This window comes from Macaca fascicularis, chromosome 16, assembly GCF_037993035.2.
Source record: "Macaca fascicularis isolate 582-1 chromosome 16, T2T-MFA8v1.1".
Lineage (NCBI taxonomy): Eukaryota > Metazoa > Chordata > Mammalia > Primates > Cercopithecidae > Macaca > Macaca fascicularis.
Window position 1 is genome coordinate 7,929,568 of NC_088390.1, and position 24,142 is coordinate 7,953,709.

The 24,142-nt window shown below is 44.3% G+C and overlaps 1 protein-coding gene and 1 long non-coding RNA gene across 39 annotated transcripts in view; one reads left to right on the top strand and one right to left on the bottom strand.

Moving 5' to 3' along the window:
* Nucleotides 1-24,142, top strand: part of CHD3 (chromodomain helicase DNA binding protein 3) — a 56,700-nt gene that overhangs the window by 5,313 nt on the left and 27,245 nt on the right. For 6 of the 37 annotated variants that reach the window (XM_074018478.1, XM_045375412.2, XM_045375413.2 and 3 more), the window contains exon 1: nt 23,357-23,664. The exons of 25 other annotated variants lie outside the window; for them this stretch is intronic. In XM_074018478.1, coding sequence (XP_073874579.1) covers nt 23,512-23,664 — 153 coding nt within the window. In that variant the 5' untranslated portion in view covers nt 23,357-23,511. Of the gene's footprint in view, nt 1-15,438; nt 15,646-16,621; nt 16,781-17,896; nt 18,119-22,238; nt 22,439-23,356; nt 23,665-24,142 lie in introns of those variants that run through there. 6 more of the 37 variants (XR_010582256.2, XR_012425219.1, XM_065532702.2 and 3 more) reach the window with 4 other exon arrangements.
* LOC123569441 (uncharacterized) lies at nt 847-23,947 on the bottom strand. Of its 2 annotated transcripts, XR_012425226.1 has the most exons (4): nt 23,745-23,947; nt 21,821-21,921; nt 3,484-3,551; nt 847-863 (listed from the first exon to the last, which is right to left on the bottom strand). It is a non-coding gene; the product is annotated as an uncharacterized lncRNA (long non-coding RNA). The 2 variants fall into 2 exon arrangements; XR_010582258.2 differs by lacking the exons at nt 847-863; nt 3,484-3,551 and adding an exon at nt 18,947-19,065.

Here is a 24,142-nt window from a genome sequence, read left to right on the forward strand (position 1 = left end):
AAGTCCCCTTGTGGTAGTCTCTTTTGCCTTGGAGGGTGGTGGGTGGAGGGTGGAGTGCTGAAGGGAAGGCTGCCATCCCCAGTGAATCACAGAGCTTCAAAGGACTCAACTGGCAAGATTTCCCACAGGTGAGGTCCCTACATGCACATATTACTGGGGGTCATAAAGAGGCATATGTTCCTTGGAGGAAGCTTGCCTGCTCACTGGGATAAAACATGCACACATGAAAAGGTAAATGAACATAGTACATGATAAAGGACTAAGTTATGGTATAGAAAAGTTTCTACCCTTACGGCAAGTCACAGGTGGATTACTAACCTGGCTGTCCTGAAACTGTTTCTAAATACTCTGTGTGTGTGTGTGTCTGTGGATGTGTATTATTTTTGGAAAACGGTGCTATAATTTCCATCAGATTCTCCAAATAGCCCAACCCCCTACTCCTACTCCTGAAATAGCATGCACACACACACATACACAACAATAATTGAAAAAGCCTCAAAAGTCAAATATCAAAAGTGACAATACAATGTGGTCCCAATATTCTGGCACCTGTCTCAATGGTCTGCCTCAACCTGTGGCAGAACCATGGCAACCCATGGCAGAAATTCCTAAAGCTTTAACCTTTGGGGCTAAATTTATGACGAGTCTCAGGTGTTTTACTACTGTACCAAATGTTAATCTGGCTGTACCTTGGAGCTGAGTAAAGGGATCTATCATTTGGTCTTGATACTATAACATCCAATCATACATCAGGATAAGGTTAATGCATCTAGCCCCACAGCTAAGTTTAGGGAGACCACGTGGCTGGGCTGCTGTTGGGAGAACAGCCACTTGATGATGGGCCAGTAGAGCACACGGTTTAGCTGGAAGAAAGCACACAGAATTTGAAACCTGACTGATCTTTATCCTGGAAGCCAAAGATTAAGGATTCAAAATACAAATAGATATGCACCCCAAGTACTAGGTATTCTAGGCATACAGGAAGCACTAAAAAGAAAAAAACAAAAAGCTGGTGAATGAATAAGTGAAGCGAATCCATCAAAGTGGCGAAGGGGGTAAAGGCTTAAGTGCAGTGGTGTGATCACAGCTCACTGTAACCTCAAACTCCTGAGCTCAGGCAATGCTCCTGCCTCCAAGTAGCACCACCATACCTGGCTAATCTTTTATTTTGGGTAGAGACAGGGTCTTCCTATGTTGCCCACACTGGTCTCAAACTCCTGGCCTCAAGCAGTCCTCCTGCCTAGGCCTCCCAAAGTGTTGGGATTATAAGCACGAGCCACCGTGCCTGGCCAATATTTTAAATAATTTTGTACCTAGACTGGGTGTGGCAGCTCACACCTGTAATCCCAGCACTTTGGGAGGCAGAAGGATCACTTGAGGCCAGGAGTTCAAGATAAGCCTGGCCAACACAGTGAAACCCTGTCTTTACTAAAACTACAAAAATTAACCAGGTGTGGTGGCAAATGCCTATAATCCCAGCTACTCAGGAGGCTGACGCAGAACTGCTTCAACCCAGGAGGCAGAAACTGCAGTGAGCCAAGATCAAGCCACTGCACTCCAGCCTGGGCAACAAAGTGAGACTCCATCTGAAAAAAAAAAAAATTGTGTGCATGAAGCAAAGTTTGTGTTAACTACTTGTGTGTAGAATGTTCTACTTGTGGTGTCGTGTAGGCATCTAAAAGTTTCAGATTTAGGAGGATTTTGGGTGTTAGATTAGGGATGCTCAACCTGTACATACACATGCCTATATATAAATATATTATGAATAGAGTGAAAGTACTATAAAGACACAGAATCACATGAGAATGACAGCTGAATGATCAGAGGCATATCTGAGGAGATGCTCACATGACTCATCTGTATTACCTGTAGAGCTGCATTTACCAACATTAATCCTCCCAACAAACTTAAGGCATAGGTACTATTTTCATTTATACTGAAAAACAACACTGAAGCAGAGAGAGGTTAAGTAACTTGCCAAAAGTCATACAACTAATAAGTACTAAGGTAGTCATAGCCCATCCAACTAACATACCGCCTCCCTGCATGTCAAACATAGGATGCTATTCTAGTTACCCACCACTGCTGTATTTTGTCAGTGAATCTGCAAGATGGGTAGGGCTCAGCAGGGATGGCTCACTTCTATTCCAAAAGGTGTGAACTGGGGTGGACTGTTGGGAGCTGAGGATCCACTTTCAAGATGGCTCACTCACATAGTTCTCAGTGCTGACTATCAGTTTTTCTCCACATGAGCCTCTACAAGGGGCAGTCTGGGCTTCCTCACAGCATCCCAAGAGAACCAAGAGGAAGCCGAATCATATGACCTAGCCTCAATTCCAAGGGGAGGGAACTACTCCCACCTCTCAGCGGGAAGAGTCTCAGAATTACACTGTAAGAAGAACACGTGGGATGTGAGACATTAATGTGGCCATATTTAGAAAGTACAACCCACCAGAGATGCACTGGAGGTAAAAGGGGTTATCCAGCCCAGTCTAGGGAGGAGTGGAGGGGTGGTCTCTGAAGGGTTGTGTGTAGGGGAGATAGGGCATTGATACTTGAGCTGAGCCTTTCTTAAAAGCCTAGGTTGGAATCTTGGCCCTATCTTGTATTCAATTCATTAAAATGATACTGAGCATCTGTCAGGCAGTCCTGGAAACTGTGGATACAAAAATTAATGACACAGTTTCTGCCCTCTGGGAGCTTAGAGTTTAGTGGGAGATTCACAGGAAGTTTGTGAGTCTCTTAACTTGTCATCCTGCTTCCTTATTTACACATTTGCCACAGAGAACTTTTTTTTTTTTTTTTTTTTTTTTTTTTTTTTGAGACGGAGTCTCGCTCTGCCGCCCAGGCTGGAGTGCAGTGGCTGGATCTCAGCTCACTGCAAGCTCCGCCTCCCGGGTTCACCCCATTCTCCTGCCTCAGCCTCCCGAGTAGTTGGGACTACAGGCACCCGCCACCGCGCCCGGCTAGTTTTTTGTATTTTTTAGTAGAGACGGGGTTTCACCGTGTTAGCCAGGATGGTCTCGATCTCCTGACCTCGTGATCCGCCCGTCTCGGCCTCCCAAAGTGCTGGGATTACAGGCTTGAGCCACCGCGCCCGGCCTTTTTTTTTTTTTTTTTGAGATGGAGTCTCACTCTGTCACCCAGGCTGGAGTGCAGTGGTGTGATCTCAGCTCACTGCAAGCTCCGCCTCCCAGGTTGACGCCATTCCCCTGCCTCAGCCTCCCGAGTAGCTGGGACGACAGGTGCCCGCCACCACGCCCAGCTAATTTTTTTTTTTTTTTAGTAGAGATGGGGTTTCACCATGTTAGCCAGGATGGTCTTGATCTCCTGACCTCGTGATCCGCCCGCCTCGGCTTCCCAAAGTGCTGGGATTACAGGCGCGAGCCACCACACCTGGCCGCCATGGGGAACTTTTAAAATTCCCATGTTAAGTCTTCAAAGGCAACCTACTTCTCTTAAGATGAACTTAGAAACCCTTACCATGGTCCAGAAGGTAAGATTTGGCTCTTCCAGGCTCTTCTTTGTCTCCCACATTGGCCTTTCAGTTTCTGAAATGCCCCCCAAGCTTTGCGTCAGAGCCTTCCTACATGCTGTTCCTCTGCGTGGAACACTCCACCCACCGCTCTTCAGCTGGCCACCTGACTCCTTAAAGTTGCTTAAATGACACCTTCTCTGATACCTCCAATTATGTCAAGTCCTTTAACACGCCCTCCCCAGGGTGCTCTGAAATGTCATAATTATAATTAAAATATTTAGGGTAATTCACTGTTTAATGTCCATTTTCTTTCCTTCTTAGACTGTAAGCACCATGGGGGCAAGGGCCACATCTCTTATTTGTGAAATACCCAGCACCTAGCTGAGTGCCCAGCCCAGAGCAGTCACTCAATAAATACAGAATGAACAAATATTTGGTGAATGCTACAAAAGAGCTAAGTATGAAACACACATCAGGAGCACCTAACCCAGTCCAGGGGGGACCAAGCCTTCTGGGGAAGTATCATCTTAAGCTAAGATTTGAAGGACAAGGAGGAGTCAGTCAAGTGGGGAGGAAGAGGACAAGGGATAGGTGGAAGAGAGAATGCTTCCTGCACAGGATAAGAAGAAATGCAAACGTAGCTTGGAAAGTGTGGAGAGCTCAGAGGCAGAAGGAACCACTGCATGGTAAAGCTAAGAGGAAAATGGGAGGCAGGGGGAGGGAAGCCAATGAGAGATGCTGAGTCAGGCCAAATCATAGAAGGCTTTGTAAACCAGGATAAGTTTTTTTTTTAAATTGAGACATAATTCACATATCGTAATATTCACCCTTTTATAGTGTACAATTCCAAGTTAAGTGTTTTATGTTTTGTTTTGTTTTGTTTTTGAGATGGTGTCTTGCTCTTGTTGCCCAGGCTGGAGTATAATGGCATGATCTTGGCTCACTGCAACCTTCGCCTCCCGGGTTCAAGCAATTCTCCTGCCTCAGCCTCCTGAGTAGCTGGGATTACAGGTGTGTGCCACTACACCTGGCTAATTTTTGTATTTTTAGTAGAGACGGGGTTTCACCATGTTGGCCAGGCTAGCCTTGAACTCCTGACCTCATGATCCGCCCGTCTGGGCCTCCCACGGTGCTGGGATTACAGGTGTGAGCCACTGCACCTGGCCCAGAGTTAAGGGTTTTATAGAGAGAATCACATGATCAGATTTGCATTTTCAAAAGGTGACTTGACTATAATATCAGGAGAGAAGGAAATGAGGGAAAGTGGAGACAGAGAGACTGGCGCTAATGCAGTAGTCCAGGTGAGATCCAAAGGCAGCCACAACTAGGTTAGTGGCAGTGGAGATCAGAGAGGAACTGAAGTTAAGAGAGAATAGGAGGACTTGATCATTTGGGTAGGGGTCTAAGGCAAAGGGAGGAGTCAAGGATGACACCTGTGTCTGGCCTGGATAACTGGGAGGATGGTGAAAGGAACTGCTGGAAGAGGACTTTGGGAAGGAAAGTGATGAATTTTTAGTTAGCTGTATGAGGTAACTCGGGGGCATGCAGTCACATGTCCAGATCTTATTGGATATATAGGACTGGATCCTGAAAGACAGCTCTGGGCTAGAGTTATAGGTGCGGGAATTATTGACAGATAGCAGCTGTAGCTAGTCAAGGATCAGATCCCCTTAAGGGTGAAGTGTAATCTACGTGGAGGTTTGGGGAGGAGGAAAGGACACTGGAAAGGAAGAGCTAGAGGCATGAAAGAGGCCAAGGGGGAAATGTTGCCACAGAAGCCAGAGAGGGAGCATAGAAGAGGGGAGCGGTCAACAGCATAAAGTGCTCCATGGAGATCACGTAAGATGAAGACCTGAGCGACCATGGATTCTGCAAATAGGTCACGGTGGCTTTGTTAGAGAAGCCAGGCTGCAGTTGGACAAGGTATGCATGGGATATTCTTAGAAGAAATCCAAACGCAGAAAGGAGGAGTGTTCTGGCTTTATAACCATGCACAGAATATTTAAATACCTTCCTTTGGATTCCGTTTCTTCAACCATAAAATACAGACAATAGGAAGTAAGGTGACAGTAGGGCAACAGGCAAGATCCAGGACATGGTCACCCTAAAAAGATGCTACCTTATAGTGTTGTTGAGAAGATTAAATAAGGAATGGGAACCTGCCCAGCACTATAAAGAGTCCTTGGAAAAGACACTCAGAAAGCCTTAGTTTTCTTTCCCACTCCTTGTGCTAGCCATTCTTTATTTAGTAATGAATCCTCCCCTCAGGATTTTAAGATTTGGCATTTTTCAGCATCCAGGTAACATCTGACATGATTAGAAAATTACAGACTGTATCTGTGACTAACATTCAGTTTCCAACCTAACAATAGTATTTATTCCTCCATTAGGAGAAGTTTTTGAGTCAAGTAAAATATGGTTTGTTTCATATCATGCCAGAATTGAGCTTCTTTACACAGTGATGAAAGCAAGGGAATGGGGCCAATTACTGGGAGAAGAGTAACTAAAGTCAGTCCTTTGCTCCTAAAGGAGTTTAAGGTGCTTAAGCTCATAACTCAGGTTGTGAATCTTCTCACCTTGCAATCATCTTAAGTGAATCTCTGAAGAGAGAAGTGGCTAACAGTAAACTTGATGGTTTAGAGTAACAGCTACCAATTATCGAGTACCTTATTACAGCCAGTGCTTTATGTAAGTTAGCTCACGTAACCCTCACCACAACCCTTTGAGATAGGCATTAATACTGCTGTTTTACAGATGAAGGAGCTGAGACTTGAGGGATAAACAGCTTGCCCAGGGCCATAGTTATTAAGTGGCAGAGCTTGGATTCCAGGTGTTACCTTTCTGACACCAAAGTTCAAACTCTTCCTCTAATAAAGTGAGTGGATAACTTTATTATTGACTCTGGGATACATTTTAGGAGTTCTACAGTTTTGGAATATAGAATAATTTGATTTTAATGTACTGATTATATCTCATTCAGTCTGAAATAAAAATGATTCTCAGTCGAGTACAGTGGCTGATGCCTATAATCCCAGCACTTTGGGAGGCTGAGATGGGTGGATCACTTCATGTCAGGAGTTCGCACCAGCCTGGCCAACATGGTGAAACCCCATCTCTACTAAAAATACAAAAATTAGCCGGGCTTGGTGGTGAGCTCCTGTAATCCCAGCTACTTGGAAGGCTAAGGCAGGAGAATCACTTGAACCCAGGAGGCAGAGGTTGCAGTGAGCCAAGATCACACCACTGCACTCCAGCCTGGGCGACAGAGCAAGACTCCATCTCAAAAAAAAAAAAAAAAAAAAAGATTTCCTTTACAGACTGGAGTGCTAGATGGCAAAAGGGCCCAAGAGCAAGTGAAGGACCGGGTAAGAGGAAGCCAGTGTGGGTTAGCATTTCCCATGACAAATTTATAACCTAAAGGATAGTTAATCAGCTGGGAAAAGTGTGCAATTCTGCCAGAACAACTGGGGCTTGAAAATAGATGAAAAGCAAGATACTTCTAGCTGGCCAGCCAACAGAAAACTATTAAGAAATTGTTAAAAAGCAATGTCAAATGGGAAAAAGTTTGGTTTTTGCCATTTTGTATAGGACTATTCAGTTTCTATCACAGTGGTCAATCGAAAAAGATCTACAGTTGGGCATGGTGGCCCCTGTGCTTGTAGCCCCAGCTACTCCAGAAGCTGAGGTGGGAGGCTCGCTTGAGCCTGGGAGGCAGTTGCTGCAGTGAGCTGAGATCATGCCACTGCACTCCAGCCTGGGTGACAGAGCAAGACTCTGTCTCAAAAATTAAAAAAAATAAAATATATTTTAAAAAGCAGATCTAAAAAACTTGCAGAAGGCAAAGACAACAATTACAACAATTTTGGGCTTACATCTTCCTCCTTCTGATTAAGATGATATCCCTTACTCAGTGAGAGCAAGGAAAAGGATTTAGCTAAAAGGCAGCAATAGAAGGATGAGCAGACCAGATAAAATCTTTTAATCAATTAAAAAACAAACAAAAAATATTTTAATTGAAAAGATATATTGCAGTATTTGGGTTTTTTATTAGGTACTGGAGGTACAGAGAACTATTCCATAGCTCAGAAGTTGAGTTACTTCTATTTTAAAATTTATTTATTTTGGCCAGGCATGGTGGCTCACACTTGTAATGCTAGCACTCTGCGTGGCCGAGGTGGGCAGATCACCTGACGTCAGGAGTTCAAGACCAGCCTAGCCAACATGGTAAAACCTCGTCTCTACTAAAAAAAATACACAAAAATTAGCCTGGTGCAGAGGTGCATGCCTGTAATCCCAGCTACTTGGGAGGCTGAGGCAGGAGAATTGCTTGAACCCGGGAGGTGGAGGTTTTGGGGAGCCAAGATCATGTCACTACATTCCTGCTTGGGGGCAACAGAGCAAGACTCCATCTCAAAAAAAAAAAAATGTAGAAACGGTGTCTCACTATGTTGCTCAGGCTGATCTTGAACTCCTGGGCGCAAGTGATCCATCCACCCCAGCTTCCCAAAGTGTGGAGATTACAGGTGTGAACCACCCTACCCAGCCAGAAATTATTTCTAAAAAGATGCCACACCATCATATTGCGCTAAGCACATCTAGAAACAAATTCATTATGCCCTCCTAAAGCCAGCTTCTTTCTCAAGTGCTATTAACAATGTCCAATTCTTGAGCCATCACACCTTCCAGTTTTCTTTTTTCAGGTCTACTATGGTCCACAAGTTTAGGTATAAATGCCCACCTCAACAGCTCTGACCTTAAGCAAGATATTTCACCTCCCTTTGTCTGTTTTCTCATCTGTAAAATGGGTATTACGATAGTTTCTACTTTATAAGGTTATTGAAAGGAGTGAGTTAGTACATATTAAGTACATCTTAGATAGTTCCTGGACACAGAGTAAAACTCAATAAAAGTCAGCAATCATCATCCTATTGTTCATCTTTTGTACATATACTTTACTACTTTTGTTTTTTTCTATTGGTCTTTTTCTTATTGTTGATTTCTGTGACATCTTTATTTCATCAAGAATACAAACACTAGCTCGCTATCTTCCTTTCTATTTCCTTACTCCTGCTATTATACAATATTGGAGTAATCCTGGAGCCAGTACCCCACCCCAGCAGCTTCTTGATTACAGAAGAAACAGGAATTAGATCTCTGGTGGGCCTGTTCTAAAACGTTCTTTTTTCTTTTCTTCTTCTTTTTTTTTTCTTTGAGGTGGAGTCACTCTGTCACCCAGGCTGGAGTGCAGTGGCGCAATCTTGGCTCAATGAAACCTCCGCTTCCCGAGTTCAAGAGATTCTCTTGCCTCAGCTTTCCGAGTAGCTAGGATTACAGGCATGCGCCATGATGCCCGGCTATTTTTTGTATTTTTAGTAGAGACGGGGTTTCACCATGTTGGCCAGGCTGGTCTTGAACTCCTGACCTCAAGTGATCCACCCACCTCAGCTTCCCAAAGTGTTGGGATGAGAGGCGTAAGCCACCAAGCCTGTCCTTACAATGTTCTTGTCACTCTGGAAACCCAGTCTGTAGTTCTTCTTTGGCCCTTCCAAAGCCCTAGTTTCCTGGATAAAGTATCTTTCTGAGCTAGTTTCTATTATGTCTGAGCTCTATTAGAGCACACAGTATTTACTGAATAAAATGATCTGTCATAAATGACACAAATGTTTTCCTAGCTAGTCTTTTAACTTTATGATGTTTTCTTACATAGTAAAATTTAGTTTCATTGAGTTAAATGTATCCACGTTTTCCTTTATGGTTGATGCTGCTTGTATGCTGAAGCCTTTTTCATCCCCAAGATCAGGAAAATATTCTTCCACACTTTTTCTATCTCATTCTAGTTCTCTAAAAAATTTTTTGGTCTTGCTGAATTGAGCAGAATTACATTTTTGTTTTGTTTTGTTTTTTTGAGACGGAGTCTTGCTCTCTTGCCCAGGCTGGAGTACAGTGGCACAATCTCAGCTCACTGCAACCTCCGCGTTCAAGTGATTCTCCTGCCTTAGCCTCCTGAGTAGCTTGGACTTCAGGTGCCCGCCACCACGCCCGGCTAATTTTTTTTTTTTTTTTTTTGTTGAGACAGAGTCTTGCTTTGTCGCCCAGCCTGGAGTGCAGTGGCCGGATCTCAGCTCACTGCAAGCTCCGCCTCCCGGGTTTACGCCATTCTCCTGCCTCAGCCTCCGGAGTAGCTGGGACTACAGGCGCCCGCCACCTCGCCCGGCTAGTTTTTTGTATTTTTTAGTAGAGACGGGGTTTCACCGTGTTAGCCAGGATGGTCTCGATCTCCTGACCTTGTGATCCACCCGTCTCGGCCTCCCAAAGTGCTGGGATTACAGGCTTGAGCCACCGCGCCCGGCCAATTTTTGTATTTTTAATAGAGATGGGGTTTCACCATGTTGGTCAGGCTGGTCTTGAACCTCTGACCTTATGATCAGCCCACCTCGTCCTCCCAGAGTGCTGGGATTACAGGCCTGAGCCACTGTGCCTGGCCAATTTTTGTTTTTAATGTCACAATTTAATCCATCTGAAAACTAGTTTAGTAAATGGTAAGGATCCACCTTTTATATTTTCACAAATAGTTTTCCATTTATCGATTATGCATCATTATTTATCAATAATCCTTTGCCCCACTGATTTAAAGTATCACCTTCGCCATATATTAAACACTTGAAGCAGTCAACAGATATTTATTTACAGGGTGCCTAATGTGCGCCTGGTGCTAGACTGATATGACGGTGGAGAAGGGTGACAGAGCCCCTCCTCTCTGGAGCCTAATGAGAAAGATAAAGGATAATATGTTAGCACATAGGAGGGGCGCCTATTATAAGCTTGGAGAGTCACGGGAGTTTAGTGCATGCCTGCTTACTGTGTGTCAGACACAGTACTAAAGATCTTAAAAGTATAATTCCATTGACTTGGTAATATTAGGGCTTCACAAAAAGACATATATTGCCATTTTAGTTGAAGAAACAAACTCTGAGTAGTGGAAGCAGCATATGAACCCAGCCCTGTCTCCCAAGCCCAAGTTCTTAAGTACCATGGCTGACCACTAATCCATACAGCACTGCCTCTTTGAAGGGGGACTGATGAGGAGGAGCCAGAGAGGCAAAGGAAAAACCAGGAATGCAAAACTACAGAAGTCAAGCAAATTATTTTTCAAAAAGGGGGTGGTCAAGTGAAGAACTAAGAACATCCTCTGATTTTTAGCAACCAGGAGGTTGTTGGTAATTTGGTGAAAGCAGCTGTAGTGGGGGCAGAGGGCTGGAAAACGAGTAGTCAAGTAGACACTGAGGGCAGTTAATTCTTTCAAGAGGCTTGGCTGTGAATGGACACAGTGCGGTAAGGTGGCAGCTAAAGGGGTCCAGAGTATTTCTTTCAAAGATAAGGAGATTTGAGCACATTTTAATGTGGTTGGGAAAGAGCAAGTGGAATGGGAAACAAAGGACTGAGTTAGAGGATCGCTGGTAACCACTGTCCCTGAGAAGGTGGCAGGGGTGAGACCAAGAGCCCAAGTATAGGGATTAGCTTCAGACAGGACAAGAGGAAAGGATAAAAGGACAAATATGGACAGAGTTAAACATGTAGTTGAGTGTTGGAATTTCAAGGGAGTTCTCATATGATAATCCAGCTCCTGGAAGTAGATAAGATTTTCTATCTATTATGATATTAAAATGAACATATGTATCCTGTTCTTTAAAATGAACTAGTATAAGGAGAAGGTTTTGAGGAAGTCACTGTGGAGAACTAAGCTGACTAGGAAAAAGGATGAGCAGAAACACTGGTCTGAATGGTCATGGTGTTTTCTTCAGCAGCCCTTTGCATCGTGGGTGTAAACAAGCAACCAAAGTGATACAAGGCCAGGGGTTTGCAGGAAGGAAAATAAGAAGAGGGCACCAAGACAGTGGCAGGAGCGTGGTTAAAATGATAGACCATGGAATTTAAGCTGGACAGGAAAAGAGGTGAAGATGGTATAGCTGATTAGGAGAAAATGAGGAGTTAAGGGACTATAGTGTCTCATGGTGGGTCCAGGAGTAGAGTAGAAGTAAATGAGGGGGCTGGAAGGATAGAAAGTTGTGGCCCAAGCTGGGGGTTTGAATTTAATATTTCAAAAGGAAGTCCAGAGATGGGGTCAGAAGTGGGATAGCTAGACAGGTCTCTGGAAATAAGGGGATCAAGGGACCAAAAAGTCTGGGTGATGAATAGATCATTCATGTTGATCCTAAGGTCACCGAAGATGATGGCAGGACTAAGTCAGGTGTCAGTCTTCAATGAATGAAGGAAATGTCAGGAGGTGAGCAGAAAACAGTGAGGAAGAGAAGGTAAGGAACACACAGCAAGACTGCTGCAGCCTTAAAGAAACAGGGGCTTCTTACACAAGATGAGGGAATCTGGAGGCAACAGTAGAGATACAGAATTAGCCAGGCGCAGTGGCTCACGTCTGTAATCCCAGCACTTTGGGAGGCCAAGGTGGATGGATCACTTGAGGTCAGAAGTTCGAGACCAGCCTGGCCAACATGGTGAAACCCCATCTCTACTAAAAATACAAAAATTAGCTGGGTGTGGTGGCGGGCACCTGTAATCCTAGCTACCTAGCAGGCTGAGGCAGGAGAATCACTTGAACTGGGAGGTGGAGGTTGGTGAACCAAGATTGTGCCACTGTATTCCAGCCTGGGCAATAAGAGCAAAACTCTGTCTCAAAAAACAAAAACAAAAACAAAAATAAAAATTAAAAAAGGGTGGGTGTGGTGGCTCACACCTGCAATCCCAACACTTCGGAAGGCCACTGGTGGGAGAATCGCTTGAGGCCAAGAGTTTAAGACCAGTTTGAACAACACAGCGAGATTCCATCTCTATAAAACATTTTAGGCCGGGCGCGGTGGCTCAAGCCTGTAATCCCAGCACTTTGGGAGGCCGAGACGGGCGGATCACGAGGTCGGGATATCGAGACCATCCTGGCTAACACAGTGAAACCCCGTCTCTACTAAAAAATACAAAAAACTAGCCGGGCGAGGTGGCGGGCGCCTGTAGTCCCAGCTACTTGGGAGGCTGAGGCAGGAGAATGGCGTAAACCCGGGAGGCGGAGCTTGCAGTGAGCTGAGATCTGGCCACTGCACTCCAGCCTGGGCGATAGAGCAAGACTCTGTCTCAAAAACAAAAAAAAAACAAAAAAAAAAACCACATTTTAAAACTATCCAGTTGTGGTAGTGTGTGCCTGTAGTCCAGCTACTGGTGAGGCTGAGGCAGGAGGAAAGCTTGAGCCTAGGAGTTGGAGGCTGCAGTGAGCTATGATCACACCACTGCACTCCAGCCTGGGTGACAGAGCAAGACCCTGTCACTAAAATGAAACAAAACAAAAAACCCTCTGTAAGCAATATTTTAATGGTTTCTCACAATCTTTCATTGATGTCTAACTTCCTCACTAAAACTGGCTTTAAAGGTGACCAAATGACAAGTACAATACTTTTCTTGGTTTGTACTGTTTTTTTAGAGACAAGGTCTCACTGTGTTGCCCAGGCTGCAGTGCAGTGGTATAATCATAGCTCACTGCAGGCTCCAGCTCCTGGGCTGAGCTCTCCTTCTGCCTCAGTTTCCTGAGTAGGTAGGACTACAGGCACGAGCCACCATGCCTGGCTAATTTTTAAACTTTTTTTGTAGAGATAGTCTTGCTATGTTGTTCAGGCTGGTCTTAAACTCCTGGCCTCAGGGATCCTCCTCTTTTGGCCTCCCAGAGCGCACTGGGATTACAGGTGTGAGTCACTGTATTGGCTGGTTTGTATTAAAAAAAATTCAGATAGAATTCATATACCTTATTCACCATTTTAAAGTGAATTCAGGGGTTTTTAGGATATTCACAAAGCTATGCAACTATCACCATTATCCAGAATTCCAGACATTTCCATCACCCCAAAAAGAAACCCATATCCATTAGCAGTCCCTCCCATTCTTCCCGCCCCTGAAACCTGCGCAACCACTGATCTACCAGTTGCCTATTCTGGACATTTCATATAAATGGCATCAAATAATATGTGGCCTTTTATGTCTAACTTCTCTTACTTAGCATAATGTTTTCAAAGTTCATCCATCTTGTAGCATGTATCAGTACTCCATTCCTTTTTACGGCTGAATAATATTCCACTGCATGGATATACTGTATTTATCCGTTCGTCAGTTGCTGGGTATTTTTGTTTACACTTTTTGGCTATTATGAATAATGCTTCTATGAAGATTCATGTACAACTTTATGTGTGGACATATGATTCAATTATCTTGGGTGTACACTTAGTATTGACATTGCTAGGTCATATGGTAGCTCTGTATTTAACTTTTTGAGAAACTGTCAGTTTGTACTCTTCTTGATGAAGCATCTAGTATCAATGATCGCATCTAGTACATGAAGCATCTAGTATCAATGATCGCGCCTTCCTTCTGAAGCTGTCTTCTTACTCTACCATATCAACACTACCTGGTATACTTACCACTTGAACAACTTGTTTTTCTTTGGCTTCTCCTCTCCCCATTCCATCCTTCAAAGTTCCCCCAAGGTTCAGACCTCTACTCTTCACTTGATATACAAAAATTCTTACCCTTTAAAGAGGTACCAACTCCTACTATACCCTATCATGAACTTAACACTCCAGCCATATGAGGTCTACGTACTACCTGCTAAATTCTTTCTTATCACACCTAAACTGCCTTTTTTCTTCCTCTGTGCTACACAAATCTCAGTTATTTGTGAGCTAACCTCAAATGCAACTACATATGAAAGTTATTTACTTGTTTCCCTGCTTCCAACCAAGAAAGAGCTTTCTTCTCTGAATGCTGATTTTACAGCCCATAACCATCATCACAATCATATATTGCTACTTAGGTTTTCATGTCTGTTTTATGCCTTATCTCAAAAAATGTCCCTCCTCCCTTCACCTAGTCAATCTCTTGGTCACTAAAAAATTTTCTTTTTTTTTTTTTTTTTTTTTTTGAGACGGAGTCTCGCTCTGTCACCCAGCCCAGGCTGGAGTGCAGTGGCGCAATCTCGGCTCACTGCAAGCTCCGCCTCCCGGGTTCACGCCATTCTCCTGCCTCAGCCTCCCCAGTAGCTGGGACTACAGGCGCCCGCCACCGCACCCGGCTAATTTTTTGTATTTTTAGTAGAGACGGGGTTTCACCATGGTCTCGATCTCCTGACCTTGTGATCTGCCCGCCTCGGCCTCCCAAAGTGCTGGGATTACAGGCGTGAGCCACCGCGCCCGGCCTAAAAATTTTCAAATTGCTTTATAAGATGTACAATGAAAAAATAATTTCCCCTTCCCAATGGCAACTACTGTAGTTTCCTGTATATTCTTCCAGGAATATTCTATGGATATTCACATATTTTTTCTTTCATAAATGTTACCATGTTATATATGCTCTTCTGTACCTTCCCTTTTTCCCTCTCATATTTTAATTATTCTTTAAAGTGGAACCTCACTAATGTTTTAAAAACCCTAACTACATTACATCTACTGATTGTACTTTGCTTACACATTTTCACTTCAAAGAACCAGAGATTCATTAGGAATTATTTCTTTAGAGAAGGCATACTACTTTTTATCCCACTTGGCTCCAGTTGCTAATGTAATCAATGAAGCTACTTAATTTTGTTTACATAAATAATAAATACTTTCTCATTGTAAAAATTCAGAATTATCCATGAAGCAAACAATCCCCCTTGACTATTTTTTCCAGAAAGTAACCAATGTTACCAGTTTGGTATGTATAATTCCAGCATTTTTAAAGGCATTTAAATCCAAATAAATATATCAGTAAAAATATTATTTTTTAATTTCTTTAAACATAAACTAAATGATGTCATAACATATGCATTGTTTTACAATTTGCTTGTTTCCATTCAACAATATATTAACCATGTCTCTACATATAGAAGTAACTCATTTTTCTTTTTCTTTTCTTTTTAATGGCCTGCGACACAGCCCCAGGAGATCCTGACAACATGTGCCCCAGTAACTCCTTTTTCTTAATTGCTGTGTAGTTTGTTTAGCTATTCCTCACTATTGGAGATTTAGGGTGTTTCCAGTTTTTTTGCTGTTACAAACAATGTTGTAATGAACGGCTCTGTAATGTCACCCTATGCAAAAGTATGGTGACTGTTTCTCTATAATAAATGTTAAGAAGTGGAATTCTGTGTCAGAAAACACTAAGTTTATAAGTATAATATATACTATTAAATTGGCCTTGCTAGTTCTGCGGTATAGTTGTTATAGTTAATAACAGTAATATATGTGACCATCAGTTTCACATATTAGTGTCCTTTAAAACTCTAGGACATCTCATTGACTTAGAACTCATGTAGTATATAGTAGAAGAACACTAGATTGGAAACTGAAAGATAAAAGTTCAAGCCCTGGTTCTGTCTCTAACTACTAACTTGATCTTAGGTAATCCTTTCAATATCTAGGCCCCAGTTTCTATACCTATAAAATTAGATTAAAGTGATATTTTCTAAAATATGTACCTATATTAGTAGCATGCAAGATGCTTTTACTTTTATTGATTTTTATTTTAATAATTATCGCATTTTAAATTAGGAAGAAAAACATAATGACAGTATCAAATGAAAGATTTATGGATATTTTTTTTTTTTTCTTTTTTTGTGAGACGGAGTCTCGCTCTGTCACCCAGGCTGGAGTGCAGTGGCCGGATCTCAGCTCACTGCAAGCTCCGCCTCCCGGGTTCACGCCATTCTCCTGCCTCAGCCTCCCGAGTAGCTGGGACTACAGGCGCCTGCCACCTCGCCCGGCTAAGTTTTTTTGTATTTTTAGTAGAGACGGGGTTTCACTGTGTTAGCCAGGATGGTCTCGATCTCCTGACCTCGTGATCCACCCGTCTCGGCCTCCCAAAGTGCTGGGATTACAGGCTTGAGCCACCGCGCCCGGCCCCTGTATATTATTTCTAGTAATATAAAAAATTTACTTTTTTTTTTTTTGAGAGGGAGTCTCGCTCTTTCGCCCAGGCTGGAGTACAGTGGCACGATCTGGGCTCACTGCAAGCTCCGCCTCCCAGGTGCACGCCATTCTCCTGCCTCACCCTCCTGAGTAGCTGGGATTACAGGTACCCGCCACCACACCTGGCTAATTTTTTTTTTGTATTTTTTAGTTGAGACGGGTTTCACCGTGTTAGCCAGGATAGTCTCGATCTCCCGACCTCGTGATCCGCCTGCTTTGGCTTCCCAAAGTGCTGGGATTACAGGCGTTTGAGCCACTGTGCCCGGCCAAAATTTAACTTTTAAAGAACACTCATTTAAGTTAAAGAAAGGTGAGTGATTTAAAGAAAAATAGTATGCATATAATGGTATGGCTGATATATTAATATGGCAAATCATGATTGCGATATATGAAGGACTGAAGTTTCCTCCTTGATGAAATCAAGAACAGGTTAGATTAAAGCAGTAGATCCTAGACTTTTAGATTTTAATGATCAATAAAATGTAAAAAAAAAAAAAGGAAGTTAGTAATCAACATGGGGTTGCTGACTTTTCATTGTGCTGAGTAAGGACATTAAGAACAACAAAGCTCATAATCCCAGCACTGCAGGAGGCCGAGGCAGGTGGATCACTTGAGATCAGGAGCTCGAGACCAGCCTGGCCAACATGGTAAAACCCTGCCTCTGCTAAAATTCCAAAAAATTAGCCGGGCGTGGTGGCAGGTGCCTGTAATCCCAGCTACTTGGGAGGCTGAGGCAGGAGAATGGCTGGCACCCAGGAGGTGCATGTTGCAGTGAGCCGAGATTGTGCCATTGCACTCCAGTCTGGGCAACAAGGGCGAAACTACGTCTCATAAAAAGATATTTAAAATTATTTAAAATGTTTTATAATTATAAAAGAAGTACATGTTGAAAATTTTCAGATTGTACAGTCATTCTTTTTCTCCCCCCTCCCCACTAAAATCAATTCACATTCTGCCATACAGATCTATCTCCGCTTTAGAAAGGAAATTTTTAACATTATAAATATGTATATGTATTTAATAATATGTAACATTATAATTTGTAACATAAATACAAGCATATATACATATATTATTCTATATAAATATACTATATACTATATTTATTCTATATAAAAATATATATCAGAAATATATCCTCTCAGAATAAAGGACAGACTTCTCCAGGAAAGGACATGTGGCAACCTTTCTTAGCCATTTGAGAACCACTGATTTACAAGACCTTCCATGTCTAAAATACTATGATTAGGTCTAGACTATCCTGAGTATTTACATGCCTTTCATTATTATCACTAACCTATATATTTCAAAAGACAATTAGGAATCTCTTTAACATCTCCTTGGGTAGAAAATCATAGATTGCAAGTGTTTTTCTCAGTCTTTTCATCTGCTTGTTGTATGAGTGCCTGTCTGTGCTCTATTACAGATTACCACTGGCTCCCTACATCAGAGTTTTAACCTGGGGTCCAAGACTTCAGGGTATTTGTAACACCATGAAAACATATGTGACATTTTGTGTGTGTGTGTGTGTGTTTTTTTTTTTCCCTGGGGAAAGTTTCTAACTCTCTCCGATCCTAAAAGGTTAGAAACTAGTGCTTTAGATATGTTTCTTGCTTTTACGTTAAATAAATAATCCTATTCTTGGCTTGAGAGTCCCTTAAAAATTTTTCTTCATTTGCATTTCACAGCTGAATATTTGAGTTCTTTGTTCACACCTTAACAGTCTTCTCATTAAAACCAAAAAATATTCTCCTCTAGCAATTAATCATAAGGAATTTAAATTTTTTATTTAATTTTTATTTTTTGACGTACCAAAAGACAGAAGGAGGCAGAGACTGATGCCCCACAATGAAAGTGACAGGCAGGGAGACAAGCAGCTAGAGACAGTGAGACACACAGGCACAGATAAAAGGCCTAAGGACAGAGAGACTAGACAGGCAAAAGAAATACAGAGAAACCTGGAAACACAGGAGAGACACAAGAACTGAGCAGACAGAGAAGAGGGATGGCGGAAAAATAGGCTGGCAGGGAGGGAATGGAGACTGACAGAGAAGGCAGTCAAAATCACCAAAAGGGATGCAGACAGGCAAACAGAGAGAGAGAGAAGGGAAGACAGATAAAGGAAGAAAAAATAAGGTAAGAAGGAAGACAAAGTGATAATGGTGTTTTATACAACATAGTGCTTTATAATTTATAAAGTGCTATCACATACATTATTGCAGGCAGACAGGGAGAATCCAGCAGACAGATGGGGTGATGGAAGGATACAGGCCAATCAGACAGAAGAGAGGGGAGAGGGCCAATCAGAAAAAGAGGCTAGAATAGAGACCAAGACAGACAGATAAGAAGAACGAACCAAGAAAAGAGAAGTAAGAGAGGGAAAGAGGGAAAGAGTGGAGAGACACAAAGATAGAGGCTGAAACAGTTAAACTCAGGAAAACAGGCAGTAAAAAAGCAGAAATGAAAGAACAGTGCATTGTGTGTACAAGTTTTATTATCATCTTTTTCAACGAGACCTGGTTAGAGGCTGTGTCTTTGTCTCCTTCAAAGAGTTATAAAATGTCTCTAAGGTGGCACGTGAGTGGAGCCAGAAGGCTGGATGAAAAAGGAAAAAAGTTTTAATCAGGATAAAGCTTTTTAGACTAGGAGGAAGACAAACTTCTTAGGCCTAGGTCAACAACCTAAAGGATCTTAGATTCACATGACCTTACATAATTCATACAGACTAAGTGAGAAAAGCAGGGCAGTCCTCTCTCTACTCTGTGTGCATGTAAGCTCAGCTTACTGTTACTTATTAACTGTGCCTATACGTATATGGTACTTTTTAGTACTACCGGTGCTTTCATGCCTTCTCCAATACATATTTCAGTGATGAAGGGACCAACAAAGCTGTCTTGCTGTCATCAGACCACTTACCATGCAGAGCAGACTACATTTGGAGAGAGTAAAGCCTTCCTGAGCACTCCTCAGGTACTGGTAGTGAACGCATGCAACCAGCAACTAGTCAATCCAAAAGACAAGTGCTTTGGGTAGCACTTGGCAGAATCCAAAAGACCAGAGATGGCAAGCCCAGCCAAGTTAGTTAGGAGTACTGACAGACTGACAGAGGAAGGAGCATCCAGAAAAACTGGAAGAAAAGTAGGGAGGAGTACAGCAAAACACAAGCAAAAGCAAGCAAGCAAAAAGACTTGTGTGTGTGTAGACTCTTCTCTGGAGCAGTATCCAGGAAATGTCAAACAGTGGCTGCTGCTGGGGAGAAGAACTTGGAGACTATGGGAGAAGGATGGGAGAGAGGCTTACTTTTCACAGTACACTTTCTGTACTTTTAAAATGTTGTACCGTAAGTATGTACTACCTATTTAGAAGTTAACTGGGAAAAAAGAAACAAAAGAAGAGAGAAAAGCAAGAAGAGATGTGGACAGCAAGAGCCTGCCAAGCAGACAGCAAAAAGGCAGGAAGGCAGCGAGAGACTGGGAAAATGGCAAAAAGACTGAGGCAGGCAGACTGTGTGAGGAACCAGAAAGACAGAAAAAGAGATAACTGAAATAAAGGCAAACATGAGAGAAGGCAGGGTAGGGGATGTGGCAAGAAGTTAGATAAGACTTTGAGGCAAAGGAGTTACTGAGAGGTTTAGGGTAGAGAGACTATCCTCATTGACGGATGTTGGCAGAAAAGCAGCAAAGGAAGAAAATGCTAGTAAGTACGAAGACTAAAGAGAAAAGCCTGAAACGGTGGGATAGCAGCAAATAGGGTAGACAGGCAAGAGAGATCTAAAGGGAGGCAAGCGAAAAGGAGGAACTTAACAGGCACAAATAAGAAAAGGAACAAGCAGAAGGGCAAGAGAAGAGGCAAACCAAGATGGGGAGCCGTGGCAGGGCCTGGAAGGTAGACAGACCGAGAGATGCGGGCTAAAAAAGTGATAGAGACAGGCAGGCGGGGAGACAGATGGCTAGAGAGAGAGTGGTGGGCAAACAGCCAGAGAAGCAGACAGACAACCAGAGAGGAAAAAGAGGCTGCCAGCCAGTCAGGGAGGAGCAGACAGGCAGGCAGGCAGAACCATAACAGGAGCAAGCAGGTAAAGAGGCAGAAACAAGGAGAGAAGAAGAAAAATCAAGAGGTCAGTAGAGAGAGAGAGAGAGAGAGAGAGAGAGAGAATAGGGAAGAGATACAGACAGGCAAAAGGGAGGATGGACAAGGAGAGGGAGAATAAGGCAAATGAGCAAATCCACATGCAAAGCACACTCGAGAGAGAGAATGACGAATGTTTGTATAGGGATGCACACAGCCACCTTGAGCCACCCGCACCTGCGGATCATGGCACATGTGGCAGGCAGAGACTCTCAGTATAGAGAGAGGGCACAGAGGCAGAGAGGCTGCAGCGCACATGATGCGCAGCGTGGCCCACATTCACGTGGAGACGCTCTTCCCATACACAGTACGACCCACAGACACACACAGAAGGGGCCAGAAAGAGGGGGAGTCAGGCACACATGAGGAAGAGCCACACACAGTCAGAGACTGGAAGACAGAAGCAAGCAGAAAGAAGACAGAGACGGAAAGTCACTTAGAGGTGAACAGAGCCTGAGGGTCCGAGGGATGAGAAGGATAGTCTCAGTTAAAAACAAAGACATAAATAGAGATAAGCCCACATATAGAAAGAGGGAGATAACCAGATGAACTAGTAAAGAGGGACAGAGAAAGAAGACAGGAGAGCAAAATCGACTGGAAAACTAGAAGAGGAGGAGGAGTTAGACTTAGTACAGAAATGATGTGGGAACCGAAGCAAGAGAATTCCAAAGGCCAGGTTGAAAAAAGAGATGGAAACCAACACCCAATAAAGTGCATTAGTGTGGGGAGTGGAACATTAATAAAGAACATTTTAGCTTCATAAACAAAAATGTGCGTCATCTTCCCAGTCACTAATACTTTCTGGTTGCTGCCCACCTACCCCTCCCTCTCAGGGTGCTCTTGAGCACCGCAGAAGATGGGTGGCCAGCAGTTACACTGGAGAGGTAGAGGAATAGCCCAGAGAGAAATGGTTCCACAGGCATGGAATGGGAAGCAAGGGAAGGGGCAAAGGGAGATCAAAGGAACGGGAGGAAGCTAGAGTAAGAAAGGGTCAACAACAATGTAAGAGGGTAGAACTGAGCTATTTGCCCTCCTTCCTTTGCTCCATTTGGCAAGGATCATTTTCTGTCTAGACCTCTCTGAGCAAATCTGTATGAGAAAGCTACTTTGGGACTCCTTTCCAACTGTCCAATTCCTGGTACCACTTTACCATAAACACTGGGGTACAGTTGGAAATCACAGGTTAGAAAGTTAGATGAAAACGCCTGGGTATAACCCCTACCTCTGCTTTTTCTCAGTTCCAGCTCCTTTCTCTTTCACGGTACCTCAGTTGCTTCTACTTTATCGGATAGTGTTGGAGATCATGGAGGGAAGGCAAATATACTGAAACGGAAGAAAAAAGAACATAATTTCATGATCTTCAGATTTGACTCTTTCATCTTTATCCTAAAAATTTGTTCTATTTACCCCCAAATTAATCTCTCAAGTCAGTTGAATTTTACATTCTAGCAACTGGAGGAGGGGAAAGCGAGGGAAAGGGGTAAAAGAGTAAAGATAAAATTTACAACAATTATAAATCACTGAAAAGGCTGGGTAAAGGGGAGAATCAAACATGGACTCCTTTGAAAAAAACTCAATCATCGTATCTATTCATATCTCTCCCCCAAAAGTCACCAGGATTTCTATCACTTTTTTTAAAGAAAGAAGAAAAAAATCCAGTCCCGCTTCTCATTTAAAAGATATGTACACAATTAAATGCGTTGTGACTTCAATGAGGTATGTAGAAACAGAGTTATATATAAACATATATTTCATCTTTTTCCTTTTCAATGCCTGAAGGGGAAAAAAACCTTCACATCAAACCACTCCCTTCTGAAGTATTCAAAAAAAAAAAAAGCTTTTCTTTAGAGAAGGGAGGTGGGGAGGAAGAGACTAGTAAAGAAAATAAAAAAAATTAAATCTAGTTGGACTAGTATCTAACTAGTTAACCTTTAACAATTTATGCTGATGTCAGACTGAGCATGAGTACTGATTAATGCCCCCCCTCAAATATTTTTTATAAGGGGGGAGTTAGTCACAGCAGCCATTTTTGTTTTATGTAGAAATCCTTCATGCCCCCCCAACACACACACACACACACACACACACACACACACACACTTCAGTACACAAGGAAAATATCTCTATTAATCTGTGCACTAATCAGTTATGAAAAAGGAGAAATTTGTGGGTTTCTGGGTAGAGGCTTGGAGATGGGGGTGTAACAGGGAGGAGAATGGGGGGGTGAAAAATGAAATATTAAGCCAGCCATTTTGTTTGAAAAGGGGATTTTCCCCCCTCTCCCTTTCTTTATGGAGGGGGTGGCGGTGCTGGAGGGGGGGTTGTTTTAAAAATAATTTCAAGGCGGCCATCTTAGTGCCTCAGCTCTGAGAAATATTTCTGAGCGCCCCCCTCAGAATTTAAATATATTTAAAGCAACGGAGAGGGGGGCAGAGAGAAGTCGAAAACTTTTATATATATACATATATATATATATATATATTTTAAATCCCCCTTTCTTGTTCTCTTGGGAGGAAAGAGAGAAGGAAAAAAAGTCTTTCCTCAATTTTTTCCAAGACAATTTTTGGGGGTGGTTTGGCCCCCCTCCTCAGACGGCGGCCCCGAGGGTGGGGGTTTCGGAGGGGGGTGGCCCGGGGGTTTGGGGGGCTGGGGGAGGCGGTGAGGAGGAGGAGGACGCCGCCGCCGAGGAGGAGGAGGAGGAGGAGGAGGAGGAGGAGGTGGTGGTGGTAGCGGTGGGGGAGGCGGGCGGGCGGTGGGTGGGGGGGTGGTGGGGGGGCCAGAGCCACAGGATGGCTTCCCCTCTGAGGGACGAGGAGGAGGAGGAGGAGGAGATGGTGGTGTCGGAGGAGGAAGAAGAGGAGGAAGAAGAGGGCGACGAGGAGGAGGAGGAGGTGGAGGCGGCCGACGAGGACGATGAGGAGGACGACGACGAGGGAGTACTCGGGCGCGGGCCGGGCCACGACCGGGGCCGCGACCGCCACAGCCCCCCCGGCTGCCACCTCTTCCCGCCGCCGCCGCCGCCGCCGCCGCCACCGCTGCCCCCGCCGCCGCCGCCCCCGCCGCCAGGTAAGCGGCCGCCCCGACTCCCCCCCAAGCCCGAGTGGGAGCCGCGGGCGCGCGAAGCCGGGCGGGGGCGAGGCACCCACCGCGCGGCCGAGCCGAGGCGAATCCGGAGCGCGAATCCGGGGCTCGGGCCCGTGGCCCCGCGGCGGTCCGGGCGGTCGGGGCGGGCGGTGGCGGCTGCGACCGCGGGGCCAGGCCTCCTCCCCTCCCCCGCCGCACCCCTCCCCCGCCGCCGCCGCCGCCACCGCCGCCGCCGCCGCCGCCGCCGCCACCCCGGCTGGAGAGCGCTGGGCGCGAGCTGCGCGCGCGGACCGGGCCACTCGGTCGCGGCTTTCGGGGGAGGAGGAGGAGGAGGTTTTTTTTTTACCCTCGGCGGGGAGGGGGTAGGCAGGAAACGGCCAAGGCGAAGCCAGGGCCCCCTCCCTGGCCGAGCTAGGGACCGCGGAGACCCTGGCGGCCGGACGGCGGCGTGGGGGAGGGG